Source organism: Schistosoma haematobium, chromosome 2, assembly GCF_000699445.3.
Source record: "Schistosoma haematobium chromosome 2, whole genome shotgun sequence".
NCBI lineage: Eukaryota > Metazoa > Platyhelminthes > Trematoda > Strigeidida > Schistosomatidae > Schistosoma > Schistosoma haematobium.
In genome coordinates, this window is record NC_067197.1 from 24,533,362 (window position 1) to 24,557,485 (window position 24,124).

General features: G+C 32.2%; 1 protein-coding gene across 2 annotated transcripts; it reads left to right on the forward strand.

The window, feature by feature from the left end:
* Window positions 1–1,195: 1,195 nt before the first annotated feature.
* Window positions 1,196–20,177, forward strand: CYP2E1 (Cytochrome P450 2E1; the record flags this gene model as incomplete). 2 transcript variants are annotated; one of them, XM_051214700.1, is made up of 7 exons in its annotated part: window positions 1,196–1,367; window positions 6,354–6,525; window positions 9,846–10,034; window positions 10,947–11,145; window positions 13,089–14,828; window positions 16,244–16,594; window positions 19,784–20,177. In XM_051214700.1, the coding sequence occupies 4 exons, from the start codon at window positions 6,390–6,392 to the stop codon at window positions 13,249–13,251; spliced, it is 687 nt and encodes a 228-aa protein (XP_051067883.1). In that variant the 3' UTR covers window positions 13,252–14,828; window positions 16,244–16,594; window positions 19,784–20,177. The 2 variants fall into 2 exon arrangements, with proteins under 2 accessions (XP_051067883.1, XP_012797503.2); XM_012942049.2 differs by lacking the exon at window positions 1,196–1,367 and having other exon boundaries at window positions 6,423–6,525; window positions 14,674–14,828.
* Between the last annotated feature and the right edge of the window lie 3,947 nt (window positions 20,178–24,124).

Consider the following 24,124-nt stretch of genomic DNA (forward strand, 5'->3'; position numbering starts at 1 on the left):
AATGAAGAAACCTGAAAAAAAAACTAAAAACCAAGATTAGATTATTAGGATTGCAAATTTTTGGACGGTGAAGATCCGACACGATGCTGGAGCCGCTTTGGGCACATCACGAAGTCATGTAAATGGCGCTAATATCTGCTGACTAAGCGATTGGAGCTAGGTATGCAGATAGACTTTACCAAGCCGGACGTAGTCGCTGTCACAGAAACTTAGCCGCCTCAGTCCCAATGTCATATATGAGAGAGACAACAAAACACGGTCCGAATCATCTTTACAAGACCTCATATTGGTCCCTTATGAGGATGACGTTAAAAACCTCGATTATAAGACACCTTTGGTAAGAGCGACTATGCAGTTCTTGTCTTTAAAATTCGTGACACTGTCAAAAACGATGTGTCAGCCCAAGTTAGGCCAACCTTTTGGAAATAAAATATACAAGAACATATGCACTCAACCTCCTCATGTCACTGTACAAGAGAACTAGAAACCTTCACTGAACCAGTTTGATAGGTATTCTAAAGTTTGTAAACAAAGTTTGCTGCACAGTAAATTCCTTTGGGTATGGAAAGGAGTCTGGGAAACTCCCTAACGTAGTTCAGCTGTAGATCACCAACGTAGATGATCTTTATCGAATGATCGGAAGCATATTCGAGTTAAACAGGAATGGCGTGACGAACCAACTAACGTTGAAGTCACACCTCGTGGTCAGCACTCTACATGGACTACCCCATTGATGTATCAATGTACCATAGATGCTTTGAAGACTGTACAACGCAGAGGATGTTATTACAAAAATATATTAGTTAAAGTAGATACAAACAGAAGTGAGACCACTGCCGCATGGGCCAGTCCATGGCTGTAACGGTATTAAAAACCATTATATATGACGTTACTAGTGTGAGTTCTTTTTCCTTATTGCAGGGCAACAAAGAATGAACTCACTGGGAGAAGAGGAACAAGCCTTAAGCAAGCTGACCCTGCAGAACAACGAATAAACCCATTTTGTAATAAGCTTCCCTCCTTGTACTCGAACCGCGTCTTTCAATTTTTAAATATATCTCTGTTATGCCAGTACGCCGTGTTCTTACTTCAGTGGCATTTACCGTTCCTAACTGTTGTGTTGTGTTTCAGATTGCTCCTACTTGCAAGTAAACGCTAATAGTACGTGCTACATGGCATACGATTAACTGATGCGCGTTGGATTGTCCTTGATCTTGACGAGGATCGATGATTTGTTCGATGATCAATGACACAACTGCAGGGTGATTTGGTTAGGGCTCAGTTGAATTTCGGTGGTCCTACGCAGTAAAGAGGTTCTCACTATTCTGAGTATGAATAGAATCTCGTGGTCCTAAATCTGACTTCAGGTAGATTGCATGAGTGATTGTTTTCGAAGTAGACATATTGCCAATCCTCGTTTGTATTTATCGACTTAACTCGCGTTGGTGAATAACAGAACCAAATGAGTCAAATATGAGAATTAATTTTTGAATATGTCTATTTTGTACAATTGTTGGTCGAAACAAACACTCAAAGAAACGAAGCAAAGACAGCGAAGAGGATAGAGTGAAGCAAAATGACACACAGCAGAGATGGCGTGTGAGCCAGCTCTATTTAGTCGAGCGTTAATCAATATTTATAGTCATACAAGAATATGTTACAGACATGTGATGGATAGGACAAGAAGTGCACACACATACGTTTACATAAAAACAGTCAAGCTTAATAAGCGAATAACTGACAAGGTCAAAGTGTGACTCAAGAAGGTTGAGTAAATTGGTTTGTCATGAAGCTAGAATAAGGGCTTAACTTAACAATCGATACTAAACCGTACAGATGTTTTCCTATTTTATGCATATATACCTCCTCAACACCATGGTAATCCCTATCTTCAAAACAAGTACGAAACAAACCTGAGAACTATCAACCCGCAAGCCTGACCAGTGTGGTTGTTGGAATTTTAGGAATGATAATTCAAAAGGGGTCGCTTAAGTGTCTAAGCAAAAACCGGATCATCTCTGAAAATCAACATGCTTTTAAAACAGGTTGTTCATGTTTCATAAACTTAACAGTAGGTTGTGATAGTTGATGAGCTTCTAAAGATCGAAAGTTATCTATAGATTTAGCCTGTGTTGATATCAGTATGACTTTTCACAAAGTTCCTCACAATCGGCTGTTATCTAGGTTAAGTAATATCGGGGTTTGAGGCAACGTACATAAATGAATACAGAGATTCCTAGTTTGGTATCAACAATGAGTATGGACGAACTCAAAGTTGTCTAGCTGGGAAACTGTACTTAGCAGAGTACCTCAAAGTACAGTTTTGGGGCCAGTGCTGTTCCTATTGTATCTAAATGACCTTCCTGATCTTCTGTTACCATCGGTTTTGTTATATATTGATGATGAATGAATGTTCCGAGGACCTCATTCACTTCGGAAATTCACCTCATTACGTAATTTGGGAAGTGAATGACGTTAAAACCATTAGACAGATCTTGATTTGGACCAATATAGGATTCTGAAATGTACTACTAATAATAATGAATAATTTTTGAGAACTAATAATACTAAAACAAAATATTTCTGCTGGTCTAATCACATTTCACAAATATTTGGATAAATTTCTTGGTGTTTTTTACAATAGGACTGTATGTCTGATTATAAGAAGTAAAAATCCAGGTTTATAGAGTGTAAACTCGTAGTATTATTAGTTTAACTTTAAACGGAGCATTTGAGTCTAGACACTGTTTACCAAAGCTCATTTACAGTTAAGAAGTTTTATCTTGTATATGTCAAATCAATATTTATTCATAAACCTTAAAAGGTTTACTGGATTCGTTTATTTATTAATACAGATTCTCTAAGAAATCTACGAACGGACAAATTTAAATCAGAATGCGTTTTGTGGAGACTGTAGTAATTTTAACTGTTGAATTTACGGGTCGATCTAAGCTAGACTACCATTGAAAGCCTTCCAGCACCGTACGGTCGTTTCGTCCTAGCATGGGACACCTCAAGTTTTAAATGGTGGTCTAGCTTACATTGACTCATGAATTCACTTATTAAAATTACTACAGTCTCCACAAAACCCATTCTGATCATAATAATAATGTTCTTACTAGGGACCGGCTTCAAGATGATTTCCGGGAGTTCTAACGAGAAGCGGTGACCAGTGTAGTCCAATCCGTATCGGGTAGAGACAGGTATCCACCTCAAACAATGGATGAATGCTTGCACGACCATTCGTGGATCTATTGAAGTTAGACATTAACACTGTTGGATGCCGGCTCAGTGGTCTAAATATTAAGCGTTCGCCCATCAGACCGAAGTTCCTGGGTTCAAGTACTTTTGGCGCGGGATCGTGGATGCACGTTGCTGAGGTGTCCCATACTATAACGAGACGACCATCCAGTGCTTGCAGGTTTTCAATAGCAGTCTAACTTAGATCGACTCATGAATTCAATAGTTAGAATTACCACAATCTCCACAATTCCTCATTATGATATACGCATGTATAAAGTATCCAATTTAGAAGTCAATTACACTTACCTTCACAGTACCAAACTTATCTGCTGAAACTATCAAGTCAAAGGAATCTATGCCACGAATATACTTATTAACAAAAGAGATGGGCTAGGTTTTGAGTTTGCACAGATTTAAATTAAATGTAGTCTGTAAAACAATCGATTGGACGCAACAATCACAGATAATCATAAAAGACAAAACGAGTAACTAAAAGTCATTTAGGCTAACAATAGAATTCTAGTAAACTAGTCAATATTTAATGTCTTCAATCCTCTTGATTTTAGGTTGTGATTAACCCTAGCTCAAAACCTCAATAATTTTAAATTGTTATATCTCTACGATCAGTCGCAAATTAGGGCATATGGCTTTTGTCACTTGGTTATTGGACATATCCACTTGGTTGAATATGATTGGTCGTGTTCGTATGTTTGTACAGTTGGATATTTGACCTTTATATTGGTAAAGTATCACATTAAAAAAATCTCTCAATTTGTTCAATATTACAAGCCAATGGTTATATGTGAGTAGTCACGAACCATAAATTAAACTCTTATATTCTCAGTTTATTACAGATGTTCATTTGACCTAAATTTTTCTCCTCATACACATCATCTTTGATAATTTAGGGTAAGTCAATCGTTACGTTACGACTTAAGAAACTATGATTAAACTATAAGGAAAATTCGATATCGTTTCTAATATGAGAACAGATTATGTCGCAATTTACTATGAATGCTTTTTTAAACCTAAAATATATCAAAGCTTGTTGCCATTTGCTTAACCAATTTACTGCAATGATAATCAGTTTGAAATGGATAATTTTTGGTGTAGCTGGATTTACACTAAACACCGAGTGGTAACTAACTGCATATTTATCTAGTCATAGTACTGATCAGATTCTATCAATCAAATTCTAATTTATCCACTAGTCTAAATGACTGGTTTTGATGTCGTTAACGGGTATGCTAACATGATATTATTTACTATCAAGTGAATAACCACTTTAAGTATTTTAATCTAACTGGGGGTGACTTACAGCCTTTATACCTTGTTTGTAATGTCCCTTAGTGTTAAACATATAATTTCATTGATTACATAAGAATTCGTAACCTTTTGAAAATCAGTCAATGGTTGATGTTTGTTTTATATCGACTTGAAAATTACCAGAAATAGACAAGATTAATTCCTTTTAATTAACTGATTTGAAAACACCTTGACAACTACATCACTAAGAAACCATCAAATTAGGTTCATTACCATGTGCTTGTTACTTTACTAATCTACCCATATAAATCGTAGTTTTATTTCAACAAAATTTTAAGATCTATAACCTATATGAAGTAAGCAATTCATAAAACAGTTTCCAAATCTTAATTTAATCAAACAACATTTATCTCTAATCCACTGAAATTAATAAAGAATTAGGGTCGTACTTGTTTACAATTCAAAGACAATCATTTATGAAAGAATCTATTTACTTTATTCTATAGTTACTTTTTCTTCTCATAATTCTAAACAATTATAAACCTAATAATTGTATACAGATTTATTTTAAACAATTCTTTAGAGTTGTGTTTAGAACAAAAGTTCACCGGATTTTAAAATAAAATGAATTCTGAGAAAAAGATTTTCTTTTAATAGAATTACCATGATTTTATCTATATCTTTCTACAGCTGTATGTTATTTACACTTTCTTTTCTTAATCATATTCATTAGTAGTCGGCCATATTAGAATAGGTTTTTGTTTTGTAGGTTTTCAGTTTGTAGTATATTGTAAAATCTGACTTTATCAAAAAAATCATCGAAGACTAAAAAAACACTTAACATACCTTTCGTTCTAAAGACTGAACAGTATGCAAAAATCATCTATAGTCAGGTAAATCATGTATTCACTCATGTCTGACTATGAGAAGAGATTTCTTAAGTTCTAGTGACAAGTAATGATCAATAGAGTCCAACTATGTCCGGTGTAAAATAGGTGTCTTTGACTAAAATGGATGATAGTCACATGATATAGTGAACTGACTGAAGTTAGAAGTATGTGTGTATCGAACAGTAAAATTTATCTCTTCTATAATCACATAGACAGAAACTTTTTTTATTTGAACACTCGAAGTAATTAGATTATGATAGGAAATTTGTATTTGACATATTTTTTGTTACATAATTTTGTCTGAACTAAAGTTATTAGCTAAATTTAAATTGTGATGAGCTTCTTTTGATCTGGTTGTAAATTTTAAACATTTAGAAAGAACAAATGATTAGTTTTAAGGAAAACATGTTAAAATATACTTAAACATCTAATGTTAAATCAATATTGTCGATAAATCCCAATAGTTACCAAGATTAAGAGCTCTGACTTACCTATATAGTATATCCAAAACAACACTATCCACTCTTCAATATAGATAACACTTGTTTAACAACTTTCCGAGTATAGAGCATTAATCAATTTGACTATATGTTACATTGTGTTTAATTATAATTAATTAGACGAAATGCAAACTAGGAATTCCTGAACTTAAACTTTAATAATGATAACTACTTTCCTGAATATAATACATATGATTACAGTAACAAATCCTTTTAGCAAAAATTAACCTCGACTGTTTTTATATGAGCGTATGTGTGTGCATTTCTTATCTTACTCGTCAAATGTCTGTAACTTCTTTTCGTTTGACTATAAATATCAATTAAATCTTGATTAAATCTAGTTAGCTCACTCACCTAGTCCGTGTCATTTTGTTTTTCTTCGCTTTCTGACCAACAATTGTACAAAATATACGTATTCAAACAATCATTCTCTTTGTTTCTTTGTTAATCACAGACTATTTTCAATTCATTTTGTGAATAAATCATATCCATGTGGACAATTCTGTTTTCGACTATAGCTTTAATGCTTAGCATTATTATCATCTATCTGTTGTACATCAAAAGCTCAACAAAATTACCACCTGGGCCAATCAGTTGGCCTTTAATTGGATATATATCTTGTTTAGGTAAGTGAATATCACCAATAAATTTTATCTTCTGAAAACTGATCACCTGAATTACAATTTATCAGATTAGCTCTAGTTTGTAATATTTATGCATAGAACTCTAATATTCCCTTAGAATTTTTCCAAATACATGAAATAACATGAAATGTGTGGACAGAATTTTATCTATTTATTTATTTATTTTGATATCACGGATTTCATTCAACCAGGTCTGTTGTGAGATATCAGCTCACTAAAGACAATGGTGTACGGTGGTGCGGTTTCGTGGATTGGTTGAAGTTAGACATTAACACCATTAGATGCCGGCTCAGTGGTCTAGGTGGTTAAGCTCCTGGTGCGAGACTGATAGGTCCTGGGTTCGAATCTAGCGGGGGTGGGGTCGTGAATGAGCACTGCTGAGGAGTCCCACAATAGGACGAAACGGCCGTCCAGTGTTTCCAAGTTTTCCATGGTGGTCTGGCTTCAATTGACTCATGGTTTCAACTATTGAAATTTCAAATAAAGGCTAATTTTAAGCAGAGAAAATCCAAACAACCAATATAAAAATGAATTAAAGACTCATATTGTTCTAGGAACTCTATTCATTGTCCATTTATATTTTTGCATAGACAAGTATTCACAACAACTTGCACCTAATAAATGTTCTGACTCTAATTTTTATCGTCAAATCTTTCAATCTTGAGCTAATAATCCAAAGTTTTATCAATATGTAAATAAATCGTTGAATATTTTCAAAAGGAATTCATTTAAATTATTTGGAAAGTCACACAGTGTTTGCAGATTAAACCAATAACTAGGATACTTATAATAGGATGAAAACTATGAGTTACAAGTGTGTTAGATTTAAATTGTTTGATCAGTACTGTTGATTTACCTTCGTTAAGATTATCGGAACAATATGTACATGTACATTCTTGTAAGGACTTCATAGATCAACGAAAACTGTTTAACTAAATTCAATAATTGTTTAGTTTGAAACCGAAGTTTTCCATTTACATTCTATGGAAGTCATTCACTACATCATATTTGAATGATACAGTCATGTGAATTAGTAAGTACTAATTTATATTGAAATCATACATTGACCTTTAAAGTCCTATATACAATATTTCATTTATCTAAAAAGTATTTTCAAGGCAAATAAACAAGTGTTGATTATTTGGGCTAGATTACGTACAACATATATTGTTTCTAAGTGATCACTTTGTTATCTACATTTTACACCTAACACCATATGATGATCATCAAACTGCATCAAAGGATTATGTCATATGAATTTAACTTATAAAGTATGCAAATAAACAAAATTTATTGAATGGAGATACTGAAATTAACCAAAAAAAACAATTAAGAAATTATTGTCCAATTAAGCTATTTTATACAGAAATGTTTTTTTCGCGTGATTGATAATTTATACTTTGTCGGGAGGGCTACGAATGAAAGTCCGTATGTTTAAGTTCATGGGAAAAAGGAAAAAGAGGGGAAGATGTAACCCGATGACTCAATAAACATATAATAGAAAAAATGTACAATAATTTATAGTAGATAGAGTAGGGTTTAAAATACATTGATCATTGTTATTATTAGCATTGTTGCATAGCTAGTTATCGTCTCAGCTGTTAAATATTTATTGAGAAAGTATTTTTAATTTTGGTTGATATATTTCCTGTCCATAAAATGTTTGAGATATATTGTTACGTCCTTGATCTGTCTACTTACTAACATACAGTTGATAACTTGTCCCAATCTAGATTGAGCCTTGACACGATAAGCTGACTGATTCAACCTTGAGGCTAGAATCGCGTCAGTTTAAAGTGAGACCAACTACTTTGGGTAGAGACGAAAACTACTACATCACCTGATTGGTTGACAATTGAGAGAGAGAAGACGAGTCAACCGGATCACCATCCGATTTATTCCCAATCCCGATTCACACTACGATTCGGTTACGATTCAGATTGGTGCAAAAAGATACATGAATAAATAGATGACTAACTTATCCACAACTCACAAACAATTAGAAAACACAATTATGTCCAAAACTAGGCTTCAGGGTAGAAAAATATAGTACTAAAGGTTATGTTTAAATTACAATAGCTTTGGAATGGAAAAGGGTATGACAGTGAATCATTCATCGAACGAAAACTTATGGCTTGTAGAATAAACTAGGAGTAAAAATAAATGATAGTGTTTTACAAACTTTGAACTAAGTGAAATAACGTTTTAAAAAATAACTTCAGTTGTTTATCATGGATTCTTTGTTTCTCTGTTCACACCATAAATGTTTGCTAATTCAAATGTAATTAAAATTCAATTATCATTTGACTCGTGTTTATCAGAATGTCGTCGAATGACTCTTATTACTTATGATTAGACTTCGTGCTTAGTGGAAAATTAGATTTATAAGTTAATAAATGAGTGTGGTTTTTGTATTATAAACTGAGCTAATAAACCACAGGATTTTTGGATCCCAACAGGGAAGCCATAGTTTCAAACTCGTCAATTGTGGATATTTATGTGATGACATGGGATTCGACCCAGGACATTCTAGTTTTTCTGGTGAATATGATGGCTCACACATCTAACTTCAGTTATTTAAAAATATAACTGAACTACTGTTTATGCTGTCACTCAGATTACAGCTATGATCGTAGCTATTGAAATCCTCAAGAAGCTCATATCATCTCTTCAATACAATATGATTAATGTTACTAAGTGACTGGGCTAATATAATAAGCTAAAATCTAAATGAAATAATGAAAAATGTGGTGACAAATGAACTTGAAAATGATTTTGTCAAGTTTTATAACGGATTATTTCCCATTTTATGAATCCACATTTTTATTCAGAGATGAGACTTAATTTAGATTGGAGAAATGTTCATTGATCAGTAAATTCATAAGCATTCACTTGATGCTGTCAGTACTTTTTATTAGTAAACATCAAAATATGATAAACTTAATTTGAAATCTTTATTATCACCAAGTTGAACTGTTGAATACCATCTAAAGAATCAAATCTATTTTATGAAATTAATAAATAATTATAGAAACACAATTATATTTAAAATACAGTTAAAAAAATCATTCTTTTACCATTTTAAAAACTTTGTAAATGATAATTCTATTTGAAATTGATGTTCTTTACCTTCTGAGAATGTTTTAATCTCGGACAGATCAATCGTAGCAATGCTCATTAATCCTCTAGTTGTACATTACTTCATCATAAAAAACTCACTTCTAATGTGAAATGATTATTTTTTTAAAACTAGATCAATTATTTTACATAAAAATATAATCCATTCTATTCTTATTTGATAGGTACTGATGCTTTTCGTAAAATTCAGCAGTTAAATAAGATTTATGGTGATATTGTGTCATTTCAAGTTTTGGGAAAAACAATAATCATATTGTATAACTATGATTTAATAAACGAAGCAGCAAATGAGAATCGTTCGAAAGTTGGACGATATACAATGACTGTAAATGATTTATTGGCAGAAAATTCAGGTGAACTACTCTGAATAAATATATTGCTTGTTTTGCTAATATTATACAGTATAACTGTAACAAAATGTGAATGAGAAAACATTTTTTGCTGATTAATGCTGACAAATTCCTAACTTTTCAATAAAAACTCTGTCACGAATACATCATGATTAGTTAGGGTTTGAATTATCCTGTTGTTTATATTTAGGGTTGAATGTTGACTAGTCTTTATTGGCTTGTGTGTATCATCTGGGGATATATCAAGGTAAACCAAACAGGATTTACATACGCTAACAAAGATTGATCAAATTCATTCCTGAATATCACTGACAGTATAATTCAAAGCATTATTATCTACAATATTAACACCATACTCACCGAACATGTTGGTGGCTATCTTAGATGATCATCTAAGTGGATAACGTACATGTGTTTGAAGGGGAAAGTGTTAAGCTCGACTCCTACATCATAATCTGTAGCTAGAGATATTGAGTGACCCAAAATCAATCTCAGATGACTGAATACATTCACTCTTCATCTTTCTTTTACTGCTAAGTCTTATTTCATATCTTTCATATTTTGATATTATTCGTTTTTTAATTTTATTTCAAATTGTCTAGATATCCACTGCAATAGATATTCCCAAACTCCTTATTTACAACTTGCTAATTTCATCACTCGTTATGTCACTGTCATGTGTGGCTTGACTCGCTAATTACTATTCAAATTTCTAGATAATTTACAATGATATTTTTTAAAAAATGTTATGATTGTTTATACACGATCATCAGACAAGTATAGTTGTTTACTATGTATAAGATTTATTTTTAATAGATTCAGTATACCTAATACAAACTACTGAAGTAATGAATTCATCTTATTCTGGAATTCTGCTCTGATAACTTTCGAATTGTGTTTTATTCCTTTCTACAGGTATTTCAAATTACGACACACCAAAGGCACTGGAAATGAGAAGAGCTCTTTTACGTCTTATACATAATAATATAAAAACAGCCGAAGAACACGAAGGTACTAAATTGCACCCAATTATATTGCAGAATATAATCAACGCTCAAATAAATGAATTGATTCGACAGTTGAGAATAAGACAAGGAAAACCTGTCAATATTTTGTAAGTAGTCAAATATCATTTTCACTAAAAAATAACGTTTAAACAATTACACTTAAAATAAGTTATTACGACTCAGCTTGAGATTATTCAGGGGTTTGCAATTCTCACTTCTGAAAAGCTTGGATCTATATGTTTTAAACCTAGGTGTTAACACTACACAAGCTAATTAAGTTGTACTAAAATGGAACCTTTTCTGACTTGAACATTGTAGGTTCAGTCACACAAATTTGTGCTAGCGTGTATTATTCTTCAACTCACACTATGAGTCACATTACTTAAATACCAAACAAATGTTACTGGAAGTATTTGAAACAAGTTCTAACAAGCTGAATCTTGAATAGAATTCATTCTTAAGTGAAAAAATATTCGTTTACTTGTAAACAACGATTCAGTTAAAAATCATTCAGATTAAGGTGATAGAACAGTACATTCAATGAAGGGATATGGATAAATTTGGAATTAAATAAACTTATGGTTCAGACCAATATCAAAGTCAAAATCTTTAATATGGGTGTTGATACAGTTGTACTGTAAGAGGCTGAAACTTGGAGAACTACAACAACCATCATCAAAAATGTACAGGTATTTATAAACATTTATCTACGCAAGATACTCAATGTCCGTTGACCGGATAACATTAGCAACAGAAAACTTTGGGAAAGAACAATCCAGCTTCCAGATCAAGAGGAAATTGGGGAAAGACGATGGAAGTGGATAGGACATACATTACGAAAATCACCAAACTGCATCAGAAGTTAAGTGCTAACTAGGAATTTTGAAGGTAAAGGGAGGACCAAGGAACACATTGTGCCGAGAATTGAAAGCAGACATCAAGAGAATGAACAGCAACTAAAAACAACTTGGAAGGATTGGTCAGGACAAAGTTAGATGGAAAACGCTAGTGGGAGGCTTGTGCTCCTCCACGAGGGATAACAAGAGTAAGTAAACAGTGGTTCAAGCGAAAGTCACTGTAAGTAATAATCGCATGCTATTTCGTATGGAACTAGTACTAATAATATATCTCATTAGAATTCAGGACTAATGTAGTTCAAAACTTTCAGTTATTTTTTATTAACTTTAAATTGATTGATGAAAGTGATTTTGATTTCATAGATTAATAGAATCAAAACATGAAACTGGGAATTGGTTAATATACTACTGAATCGATTGCAAAAGTAGCTAAATATTTTTGGCTCAAATAAGGAAGGATGTGAACAATTCTCAAAAAATACTCAATTATCAACGAGAAGGAGTTTACGTAGTAGCATAGTACAAAATACACAAATTTAATATCGGACTTATTATATGAAATAGGGACGCCTAACAAGATTTAAAATGTTCTTTATTTATACGAATATTCGTCAGTATTGGAACAAATAGTGTGACAGAAATTGGATGCCGAGTACAGAGAAAACATTATTTGTAAAAATTAAATTTGAAATAATCTCAGCGATTAAAATTTATTTAATAGCCAGACAGAAAAGAAAATGATCGAACCAATAAAAGAACAGTTAATTTCCAATTAACCAATCAAATACTAGAGAGATCATAGAATTGGAAGACTAAGTACTCATGAGTAGTATCGTTATAATATACAAATATTGCAGAATAACCGGTATAAGGCTTCACAAGGGGAATTAGGTAATCTAACAGTTTATAGAAAATTCAGGGATTCTGTCTAGCTGGCTGATGAAAACTTGCTTCGGCAGAGTTCTCTTGCAATAAAGTAATTCGAAACCTTAAACGCAAACTAACATGTTATTCAACACAACCGATAGGTTTAGAGATTTTAAAAACACTAAGACTAACATAATGTTTCAGTTATGACTAAAAACAGAAAACACAATGCAAATTATTCACCTTTAAAAAAAACACTTATTCCTTCCTAAATCATCATTTAAAAATTATTGGATAATGATTAATAATGTTTCCCTTTCTTCTAGACAATTGGTGAGATGCACAGTTTGGAGAATTATTTGGAACTTAGTTTTTGGAAAAGAGTGTCAGTTAACCGACAAACAAATTTCAAATACTCTAGATGATATCTCATCGAATAATTTACAAAATCAACTTTTTCAAACAAGACAACTATTGCCTAGATTTTGATAAGTTCCATGTTCATTCTACTTCATGTTTTAAATTTTAAACTTAATGCACATGAAAAATTGTCTAAAAATGAAAATGAACCTTAAATTGTAACACTTTCTAGTCAACATGATAATAGTGCAGGATCTATTAAGAATATAGTTCTTTCCAAAAAACTAAACTTCATATCACCAGAGACCCTAAATGCTCTAGTACGGCCGAGGGTGGGGAGATTCCGCTCTCCCTCTCGAAATGCTCTTACATGGTCACGTGCATACAACCACTGACAGGGAAGTCCTGTTCACTGCCTTCCCGCGGCATTACTGTTGTTTAAGAAATTGAGAGGACAGAAAGTGAATGCCTGACGCTTTAACCAGGTTGGTGGATACTGAGAGTTCACCTAGGGGATTTGGATAACCCTGATTCCAAACCAATGGTGCACATGGTCTCCAGTATCCTGAAGGAACAAATGGCGTGTGAAACAATTATTGGTCACCGGCTACCATGGGACTGCATCTCGTGACGTTGCTCCACTGCCTTGTGGATAAGACCTTTATGGGCAAGGGTCCGGATGTGGGTCCCTAATAAAACCACCTACTTTAGTCTGGGCACTCAGACAGTATCTCAGCCCACTCGCAAATCAAATGAGATTTGTGTGGCGCATATGTATTCGGTGCCCATTCGTACCAATATTTATGCGTTCAAATAATAATAGATCAATAAAAGAAATTAAGCGAATGATGAGCAAGAGAATGGAAATATCGACTTCATAAGAATGACAAATATGAAAAATATATTTTAAAAAAAATTCGATAAAAATAATTAGTATGAAATATTAAAAAATAACAGTCTTAAAGAAAATAAATGACCAGAATATCTACTTCACTGATATAGATTATTGGCCGAACCATTTAATATCTGTAATTAGTGTACAGGTGGTCGAAATAAATAAGCCTGTACATTTAAAGATTTACTTAATCGAATGGTCAATAACTTTAATCACTAAGCTTCTATGTAGTAAAAATTGATTTTCTCCTTTAAATTTAATGAAAAGTAACAAGAAATAGTTTCGTGGATTGCTTGAATTTAGACATTAACACCGTTGGGTGCAGGCTCAGTGATCTAGAGGTTAAGCGTTCGTGCGGGAGACCGAAGGTTCTGGGTCCGAATCCAGAGTGTGGGATCGTGGATGCGCGTTGCTGAGGTGTCCCATACTAGGATGAGACGGCCGTTCAGTGCTTCCAGGTTTTCAGTGGTAGTCTAACATTCATCGATAACGTCTAGATAGTATAGTGAGCTAGGAATTAAACGTATACTAGACATTCTACAAGTGGCGACTGAATGCCGTTTAACTACATTACATTACTATTTACTTTAAAATATTTAAAAGTAATCATTTTTGCTTTGCATACCAATTCTTTACTTCAGTGTGAACATTTTTAGACATTCTCAATTCGCTAGAAAATTATTCGACATTGAAGAGATATTACAGAAACACAAGACCGTACGACAGTTAATTGATAGCAATGTCGGTGACATATATAATTCGGACTCATTATTGTGTCAATTAATCAATGATTCAAAATTGAATTTAAATAGTAAGTTTGTTCGCATCATATTTACTGAGTTCAAATGAGGTGTAGTTGTTAACTTAATACTTGAACATCCTAATTATGTAGGATTTATAAAGATACTTTAATAGTAGTGTCATGAACAAAGAAGTGGAGTGGGGAGGTCCAATTCATTTTTATATGCAAAATTACAGAGTACTTTCATAAAATATAAAAAACCATACATTAAATACATAATTTGTACATCTCCCACTAATTGTTCTTTACGTGCTTCCTGATTCCCTCAATCCCATTGCTATTATAACTCATTTCTGTTTTCTTCAAATGAATCTTCTCAATCTTCTACTGGTATGCATTCCACATCCGATTGGTGCTATATACTACTTACATCTGTCAACATAAGTATCATACATCACCGTATTATTATTATTAGTAGTAGTAACCATTCACGTCTTATGGTATCATACAATTTACAGATTTACAGTTCAGTTTTACCTAGTAAATTCTGAATAACTTATTTTTCTGACAAACAGAACATTTTTAACAGTTAACTTCTAAATGACATGATTCGATCCGCAGAATATTGGTTCCGTGTGAGTTTCATTTGTTTTTTTCTTGTGTTCTTTTTTAATTAAGTTACATGTTAAATATAACTCCATCAACTTTCTTGTTTGACATTTATTGAAATCTATTTGAGAGTTTCTGTATAGAATGTGACTTTCATTGGGTATACCTTAAGATTAATTTATTTTAATCTACCTCGAATAAATTCTAACTGTTTATTCACCTCTAAAAGAAATCACAGATTGTATAGTGAAGTAGTTGTTCATTATGTGATATAATTTATGATTTCCTTGTTTACAGGAAACTTAAATGTTTGTACTATGTTTCAGTAATTTTGTTTATAATAACACCGATACATTAATGAAATGGATGCAGTGTATAATAATTAATCGTTGAATATCAAATCCTTTTGAAGTTCAAGAAATACTGAACAATCAGATTCACTTAAGAAACTAGTTTTTATCATGTCAATATTTTAAAATGGCTAATGGTACTGTTATGAACAAGAATACAGGTGGGGTCAACTGACTGTATTGTAACACTACATGACAGAGTTTTTTTAGTAAAGTGTGAAAACCATACGTTCAATCCCCTATTTGCCAAACGTCCATTAATTATCTCAGACTTTATTGTTCCTTCATTTTTATACCAATTACTCTCTGGTCCCATTCTTATCTGTCCGATCTTCTCAACGTTCTAACGTCAGACATTTCATTTCTGCTTGGTGTTATATACTACTTATGTCGACATAAGTAGCACATAACCCAATGTCATTAAATTTATGGGATATTACTTTTCTAGTTTCATACTATCTATAAAAATTAATTTGAAACAAATAATACGTAACGTTTGTTGTTTCTATTTTTTGTTTTCGTTAGAAAATGATATTTCACGTCTTTCATTTGAATTAATGGCTGCTGGTACTGATACTACGTCTTTAACATTAACATGGGCATGTGATTATCTAACAAGAGCTCCACCGAAAGAATCATTTAAACTAAGCTCAGATGTTATTGATATGATTCATCGTTGGGCTAGTGTAGTTCCTCTGTCATTACCTCATATAGCACGTGAATCTTTTAAGCTCAAAAATTATTATATACCGAAATCATCAATCTTAATATATAATCTTTATGCTGTACATAATAGTCAGTTAAAAAAATTGATTAATACTGAACAAAAATCGGATGAAATCCAAGAAAGTGATAAGCCAATACCATTTTCACTTGGTAAGTAATATGAGATACTTTTATCAATCCATATTTGAAATACTTGTTAAGAGGTTTTTAAATCTCCGAAAATATTTTCTGTTATAATTTAGACGATTATTAGAAAACTTTTGAAATTTATTTTAAAGCTATGAATTAGTGATCAATGAAAGCACTTCAAATATTGTGTGCAGTACCTTCATAAACCTGGCTACCATTATCCTGGTGTCACTGCTAAACACACAGTCAAAGAAAGGATTATTGCCTGTAATCTTTATTAATTTTTGTTTATATACACATAGAATGTTGTATCAAAGTTGGATTAAATTGAAAGAATGTGTGATATCCATTTTCTGTATCTACTCTCCAGTCAATCAAATGATACATGGAATCAAGATGTATCTCTAACAGGAAATTAACTATGATTTGAAATATTCGCGTTCTACAGATTTCGTGGGGATAGTTAAATACTTTGAATATATGAGTCTGATTTCCAGGCGCAGTCTAAAGCCATTTAAGTGGTTAATAGGAAATTCGGTTGTAGGTTGGATCATTAAGAGTTTTTTCTGCACCACTGCATTAATCACAAACTAATGTTACACTTCCTAATATAGTAATTGTCATTTTGGATGGTTCTCATGAATTTCCCTATTTACAAATCCAAGTATAGACTCGAATCTACGATACAAGAAGCCATTAGCTATGGCTTGGCTTTTTACATAATTCCCACGTATTCGGGTTGCTTAACTAGATCTTGATCATGGAGTGGTATGCGCTTAAATCATTTTGCATTTCAGTAGTTAACAAATCATTCATGCTTAGCATACTAATCTAAACACATTATTTGGACCGATAAGGGCAATCAAATACCGAATGAAAATAGATTTAAATCTGGTTGTTGACCTACCAAAAAGCCCAATGAACATTGGCCGCCCTGGCAGGATAACATGCAGTTGCCAGGCAAATTAACGCCCTGTTTGCAGGTAAGTGGCCTCAGTAAGCCATAAGAAGAATTTTTAAAATCTGTATAAAAATAACTAATCATGGCTATGGGAACGAGGAACCAAGGTAAACTATACACGGCGATAATCGAGTGCCTTACCACACCGTAGAATCGTATAACAATGAAAATTCTGCGGTCGTTTGGGAAAGTTTGTGATGCGAAAACCATATCAGTTATCAAACTTTAAAGACACGTGGGACGCCGGTCATACAACATAGAAAGAGAACTTATTTGGTCCACTTCTGGGACAACTTTTCCTAAATTGTCCTGTCAAGTCTTCTTTATAGCTCTCCACTAAAATAAAAGTTGTACAGTTAATTATGAAATTAATACAATATAAATGGTGAATCAACTTAACGATACATCGCAACATTTTCTCTAAAGATATGTATCACTTAGTTCTTCAAGAAATGCCAGTTTAAAATTAAAATAAAGTTACAAGATCGCCTGATTATTACAATTAGTTGCGAAAGAATGAGATTATGAATCGAGTGTTTTTGAAGGTAAACTATGGAATTTATGTCTAATGTTATTTGTAAAATAATGATGGGCAATTACTAAGACGATTACAAAAGAAATGTGTTGGTTAAATCATTTAAAATGATAACGTTGGAATCAAATTTAAAAATGAAATCAAAAATAAATCCAAGATCCCCAGGCTTAATTAGGTTACGTTACTAATTACTGTTTTTTTAAAAAAGATATTGGGACACAGGATAACCCGATCTCATTATTACATTTTGACTATGATATAGACCATATTATAAACAAAGTGTGGTAACATAAACTTTTTGTCTGAAAAACTTTAAACTTGATCACATTGGTGACACCGTTTGACTGGAGGATATCATAGAGGCCATTGAAAGTGTACATAGTCTTCTGACAATCACATATCATAAGTATGATACTTGTTTACACCAAAATGTAAAGTATTTCTAATTAGTTAAGAGAGAAATGTACTGAAAAAGAGCTTTACGATGATCTGTGAGGAATTATTAACATGTTTGTGAATCTTGACGGTTGTGTGAGTGACGGTTGTAGCGCAACATGTGAGACTAGTTTTTCTATAGTGAAAATCAATGCAACTCATAACAAACTGCGTTACCTTTAAGACTATTAAATGTTGTTCTGAATAAAAGAGGTACGAGATGGGTCAAAATATGGTTAGATTGAGTCTTTTTCTATAAAAACTAGTATTTGTACGAGTTGAATGGTCTACAGCCTTATGTTTCTGGCCTTCGTGGAAAGAATGCAAAGGTCTGGTGAAGTGTTTATTCATGACATTCTGATTCCTTAACTGCTTGCATCATAAAACATCGACTTATGTGACATGGATGTGTTTTACACATATCATCATAGTGGGCTTCATACTGATAGTCATTTTCTTTCAGACTAAACAAAAAAACTTCAGAAGTTGATCGATTTTTGACATAGAGTAACCGAAGAAGTGATAATTGTATTTAGTATGCGGCTATTGGTTCGACACGATTCCCCTCAAGGAATTTTAGATATCCTAGAACGTAATCGCCAATGAAATCATTCAACACGGCTTGACGGGAAAGATGTTGATGATTCTTCCGTAGTTTTGTATTATGATGCACCAACAAACTTTCTGAAGTTAACTTTGGTTTTATTCTTATTTGAATAATACTCTTTGATAATGTAGATTTTTTTTACATTTTATTAACATAATTCTCTCATATCTATTTACTTTTAATATTTTCATTTCATTTTGAGAAACGCATTTGTTGATATCCTTTTGTATTGAGAGTTTTCTTATGTGTTATAAATGAAAAAAGAGTAATATTGTAGTGAACGAAAACTCAGGTGGAAAAGACTAATTTATTACTAAATGCTAAATTACACAGTGCTTTCATAAAATATGAAAATCATACATTAAATACATTATTTGTTCGTCGTCTTTCGCTTGTCCTGTACATACTTCTTCAATCTTCAAATTCGGTTGTCACTTCAATTCCTCTCTGTTTCTCTATCTATTCTCTTCAATTCAATCTTTTCAAACTTCTACTACAGGCATCCCACTTCTGATTAGTATTACATACTACTTATGTCTGTCAATATAAGTAGCATAAATCATAATATTATTATATTCATGTAAATGTTAATAGTAAAACAAGTTTGTAACTTGGTTTAATTCACATTGTTAATATCATTGATTTCTTTATTTATTTACTATTTGAATAAAGGTTCTAGATCATGTCCTGGTGCTCGTATAGCTACTATACTAATTGAACAAATTTTAACAGCTATTAATCAAGAATTTCTTATTCAAAATATTACTCAATCACCATTTCAAACAATTCGTCCAGGAAATCAAGAAAGTTTAACACCTTTTGGAATTACACGTACTCCACATAAATCTATGTATATATTTGTTACAAAATTAAATGGAAGCAGAAGAACAAGTATTTAATAAATAAGATTTTAATTAAATTATATCGAAAGATTATTTTAAATTAATTATAATAATGAACTGATAAAATTGTGAAGTAAATATGATTTTCTTAAGTTAACTCTATTGATATTAATAATTTGTTCTTTTATTAATACTACTTAATTATTTATTTATAGCAATGGAAAGATTCCATATGTAATACCAATATAATTATCATCTATTTCGGAATATAATTCAATGAAGAATTTATGTGATATTGAATTATTTTATCTTTTAATTACTAAAAATTTGATAATGAATACAGGAAAATGGTTAAACAGATCCATAGGTATAACATATTACCTTCTCTGAATGAAAATAGTCTGGTTGAGAAACTTGTGACAGTCGGTTTAGTATTTAAGGGTTTTATTCTATCAAGGATTGATATTGACAGAAGTATCATTAAAAACCATGGAGTTGTGGGTAGTTGTTTGCTTCTAACATGTTGATCTTAAGCTATGCATAACTTTGATGACAACGTTGAAAGTAAAAGATTCATCGCTGATTAAGCTGGATTATTATTGCTTCATGTCATGAAGTGTTGAAGTTAGAGTTGTAAACCACCAGACTGGAACTTAATGATCTGAATTTGATGACTGCATTTCAGGAATTAAACGGAGTATGTCTGATACCTGGTGTATGTACACATCTATAAAGTCATGTATCCAAACGAAAAAGTTTTCCTATGCCTAATTCTTAGCGAAATTCTCCTTCAAAATGATTCCAGTGTCTTATTATATAAATTCATAATCGCTCTTAATGGATTGTGTCAAAGCTAAACACTGGCTACTCTCGATTTAATGCTTCTCGTCAGCTTCAACCGTTATAAAGCGATCAAAAAATAAAATGTCCTCATTATGAAAGATCAAGTTAAAAATTCAAATTTTAACAATAAGTCAGCGAAACAAGATACGATGATAATAATAAACATCATAATTTAATATAATGGTATTTATACTTGGAAAATCTAACCATATAACGTAAGTAAGATCTGTTCATAAGTAATAATAACAAGTAATTGCATAAGAAGCACCGTAAACAGTGTCCAGATAACTCAGATGAGATTATGTAATAAGTGGAATTATTCCAAGACTGTTAGCTTTTATCAGCGTAAAGAGTTGTCATGCTTTTCTCCGGTATAAATAGACCTTTACAAATTAAATAAAATGAGCTGTACATTGTCTGTGAAGTAATTTGACATAATCATTTATCAAAACTCTTATTAGTAAGATATTAACTGACATATGATTAAAACACTTTGAACTGATTCGTTTCATTTGTTTGTTTATAATTTTTACCTCAGTTATATAAAACCATTCGTTTGTGTTGAACTATATCAAATATGAAGTTAAACATTCTACTACTAGAAAACTAATATGTGTAATGGATTTCAAAATAATAATTCCATTAAATAAATACCGAATAATAATCGGTGTTGCTTATTTAATCAATCCCTAAGGCCTGGACAAACATAACAGTGGTTACCACTAAATGATCAATCAATGTCAATATCTCAACCCTACAGAAGGTTATTCTCAGACCGAAAAACTCACTAGTGGGATTTCAGATTGTGAAGCTAGGTGATGTGGGTTTGAATCTCACAGTGAACATCAGTTTCATCAAGAGTGGAGATACATCTTACTGAAGAGTCCTAGACTACATTCAACCACATTAAATAAAAAATGTTAAATCAAAGTTATTCAACTCCTGAGAAGTGAACATATCACTGTTTTTCTAAAGTAAATAATAATACAAACCGATTATCCTGTGCAGTCACATTAGTATTTGTGGGCTATAAATATTTCTAAGCTATCTTTGGTTTACAAGTTGTGAACACGGGTTCCGAAGAAACTAATAGTTCAATCCTTACAGTATCTTTGAAATTTTCTAAGAATTTGTATGTAGCTAAGAAGACTATTCAAACTACCTGTTACAACAGACCTTACGTATGGAGATTCATTTTGTAGGGAAATAAGTTTCTTCTCAAGCATCCTATTCGAATCAGCCTTTGGAATAAAATAATTTTCAGTCCCAATTCTAAAATTTCAGAACACTAGAATATAATTTAATCAGGTGTTATAAAGACGGCATTCTTAATGGCCAATTCGTTAGGATACCTCAGAAAATTATTTAAATACTCCATCATTTTCCTTCAGTAACATCGTTTTCTGGAGTCGTGACAAAACATTTACCTTTCTTTGTCAACAGTCGATGAAGAGCAGCATTTATCTTTGACTGTAATTTACATTATTTCATGCACTGTTGCTTTAAATAGCATAGGTGAGACTAGTGATAACGCATATATATATAACTACAAGTATAATACATGGAGAATAAAAACCCATCTTGTTTATCTGGTTTAAGAATTTACGGATTCGCTTAGACTTATGATCGTCAAGATGGTCACTGTTATACACTTTTAAACACCTCTACTGGCTGGAACTTCTTACGAAGTAATCCCGAAACCAGTAAAACCAGAAGTCGATAATGAAAGGGTGTAAACGTGAATTTGAATGAGGTCGATGTATCGAAGTGTACGCAATCTCAGCTGGCTAGTTGTCGTAGATATGTAGTACAGAGTACTCAAACGTGATCTGATACGTATTGTTGGTCGAGTCTCTTCAGCTAGGGATATGTCCAGTGAAACTAATAAGATCACCATCAATGTCGAAGACTTACAAAGTTAATTATTTCAAGGATTTACTTACTACTACACTTATCATCATCAAATAACCTTTATTCCAACTTCATGAATAGTATAAGTAATCAGTTTTCTCTACAGTATGGTAACTATTGCGGCCAGAAGTATTCACGATTTGTAAACATTTCGGTGCTGAACTCGTAGTTAACTGCATCACCACAAATAAAATACAGTTAAATGTTTCCAGTGACGAGAGAATGATCACATTATTAGTCCTTAGCAAAACTGGAGAGTTAAAAAAGCGCTAAAGAAATCATCAGATAGAATAAATTCTTCTTTATCTACATGTGTTGCACTCCAATGAACCTCTTCATTTAGAGGTTAATCTAATTTCTTACTCTTAGATATCTCTAAATGATGTATGTTAATATGTCATTCCGCCTTTATATTGATGTGGAATCGCAAGGCATAATAATTGCTGGTTTTTATCAATTTAATCTACTTGATATGCTTTTGTTTCTTTGACGTCTAATTGATTAACACAACAAAACTAAAACGAACAAGGTTCATTTGAACTGATGTGAAATATGATTCTCCCAAGTGGGTGTATCTATTCATAATTTAATATTAAACGACGGAACTGCTTGTTTTATTAATCAAACAAGGGATTCATAGGATTATGGATGCGCACTGCTGAAGAGTCCCAGTCTAGGACGAAGCGACCGTCCAGTGCTTTCAGGTTTTCACTGGTGATCTAACATTGATCGGTTCATGATCTCGATAAAACTCAACAATCTCCACAACTTTATACTGATTCATTTTATGATTGTATATGTGGAATTCACTGAACCTGAAATGATAACTAATGATTATTTATTAATTCAAAACTCTGCAGGCCCATCTCCTAAATTCAATTCATTTACATACATCATTGTTTGGAATACTGATTGGATGATATATTTACCATAGAAAGTCAATATGTTTTGTTTGCTCTATCATGACAATTACTGGTAAATTTTAATTTGTCGTTTAATTATGACAATCACTTCTTATTAGTTAAAACGTTTAAGACATTTTTTTCAAATGAACAAAAAAAACAGGATGGATTCTGTAAATCTACTAATCTGATACCAATTTTTAAAGGAAGACTCAATAATTATTGATCGGTGGATCATATGCTCACATATGTGAGTACAAGTCAAGGAGAATCAGAGTTAAGAGTGAATATAACTCATAACAAATTCCAATAGATTTATATAATCCACTTCATTAAATAATGAAATGACTACTTAGAGATACTTTTAAGTAGTTTAGCTTATCAGTTTAATCTCGAGTGAATTTGTTTATTTTTTTCCTAGGACTTCAAAATATAGTCAGTGAGAAGATAACCACCAATAACTAAGTAATAAATAAGCAGTTGTTTCTGGCATTTATCACACAAATTCTAATTGT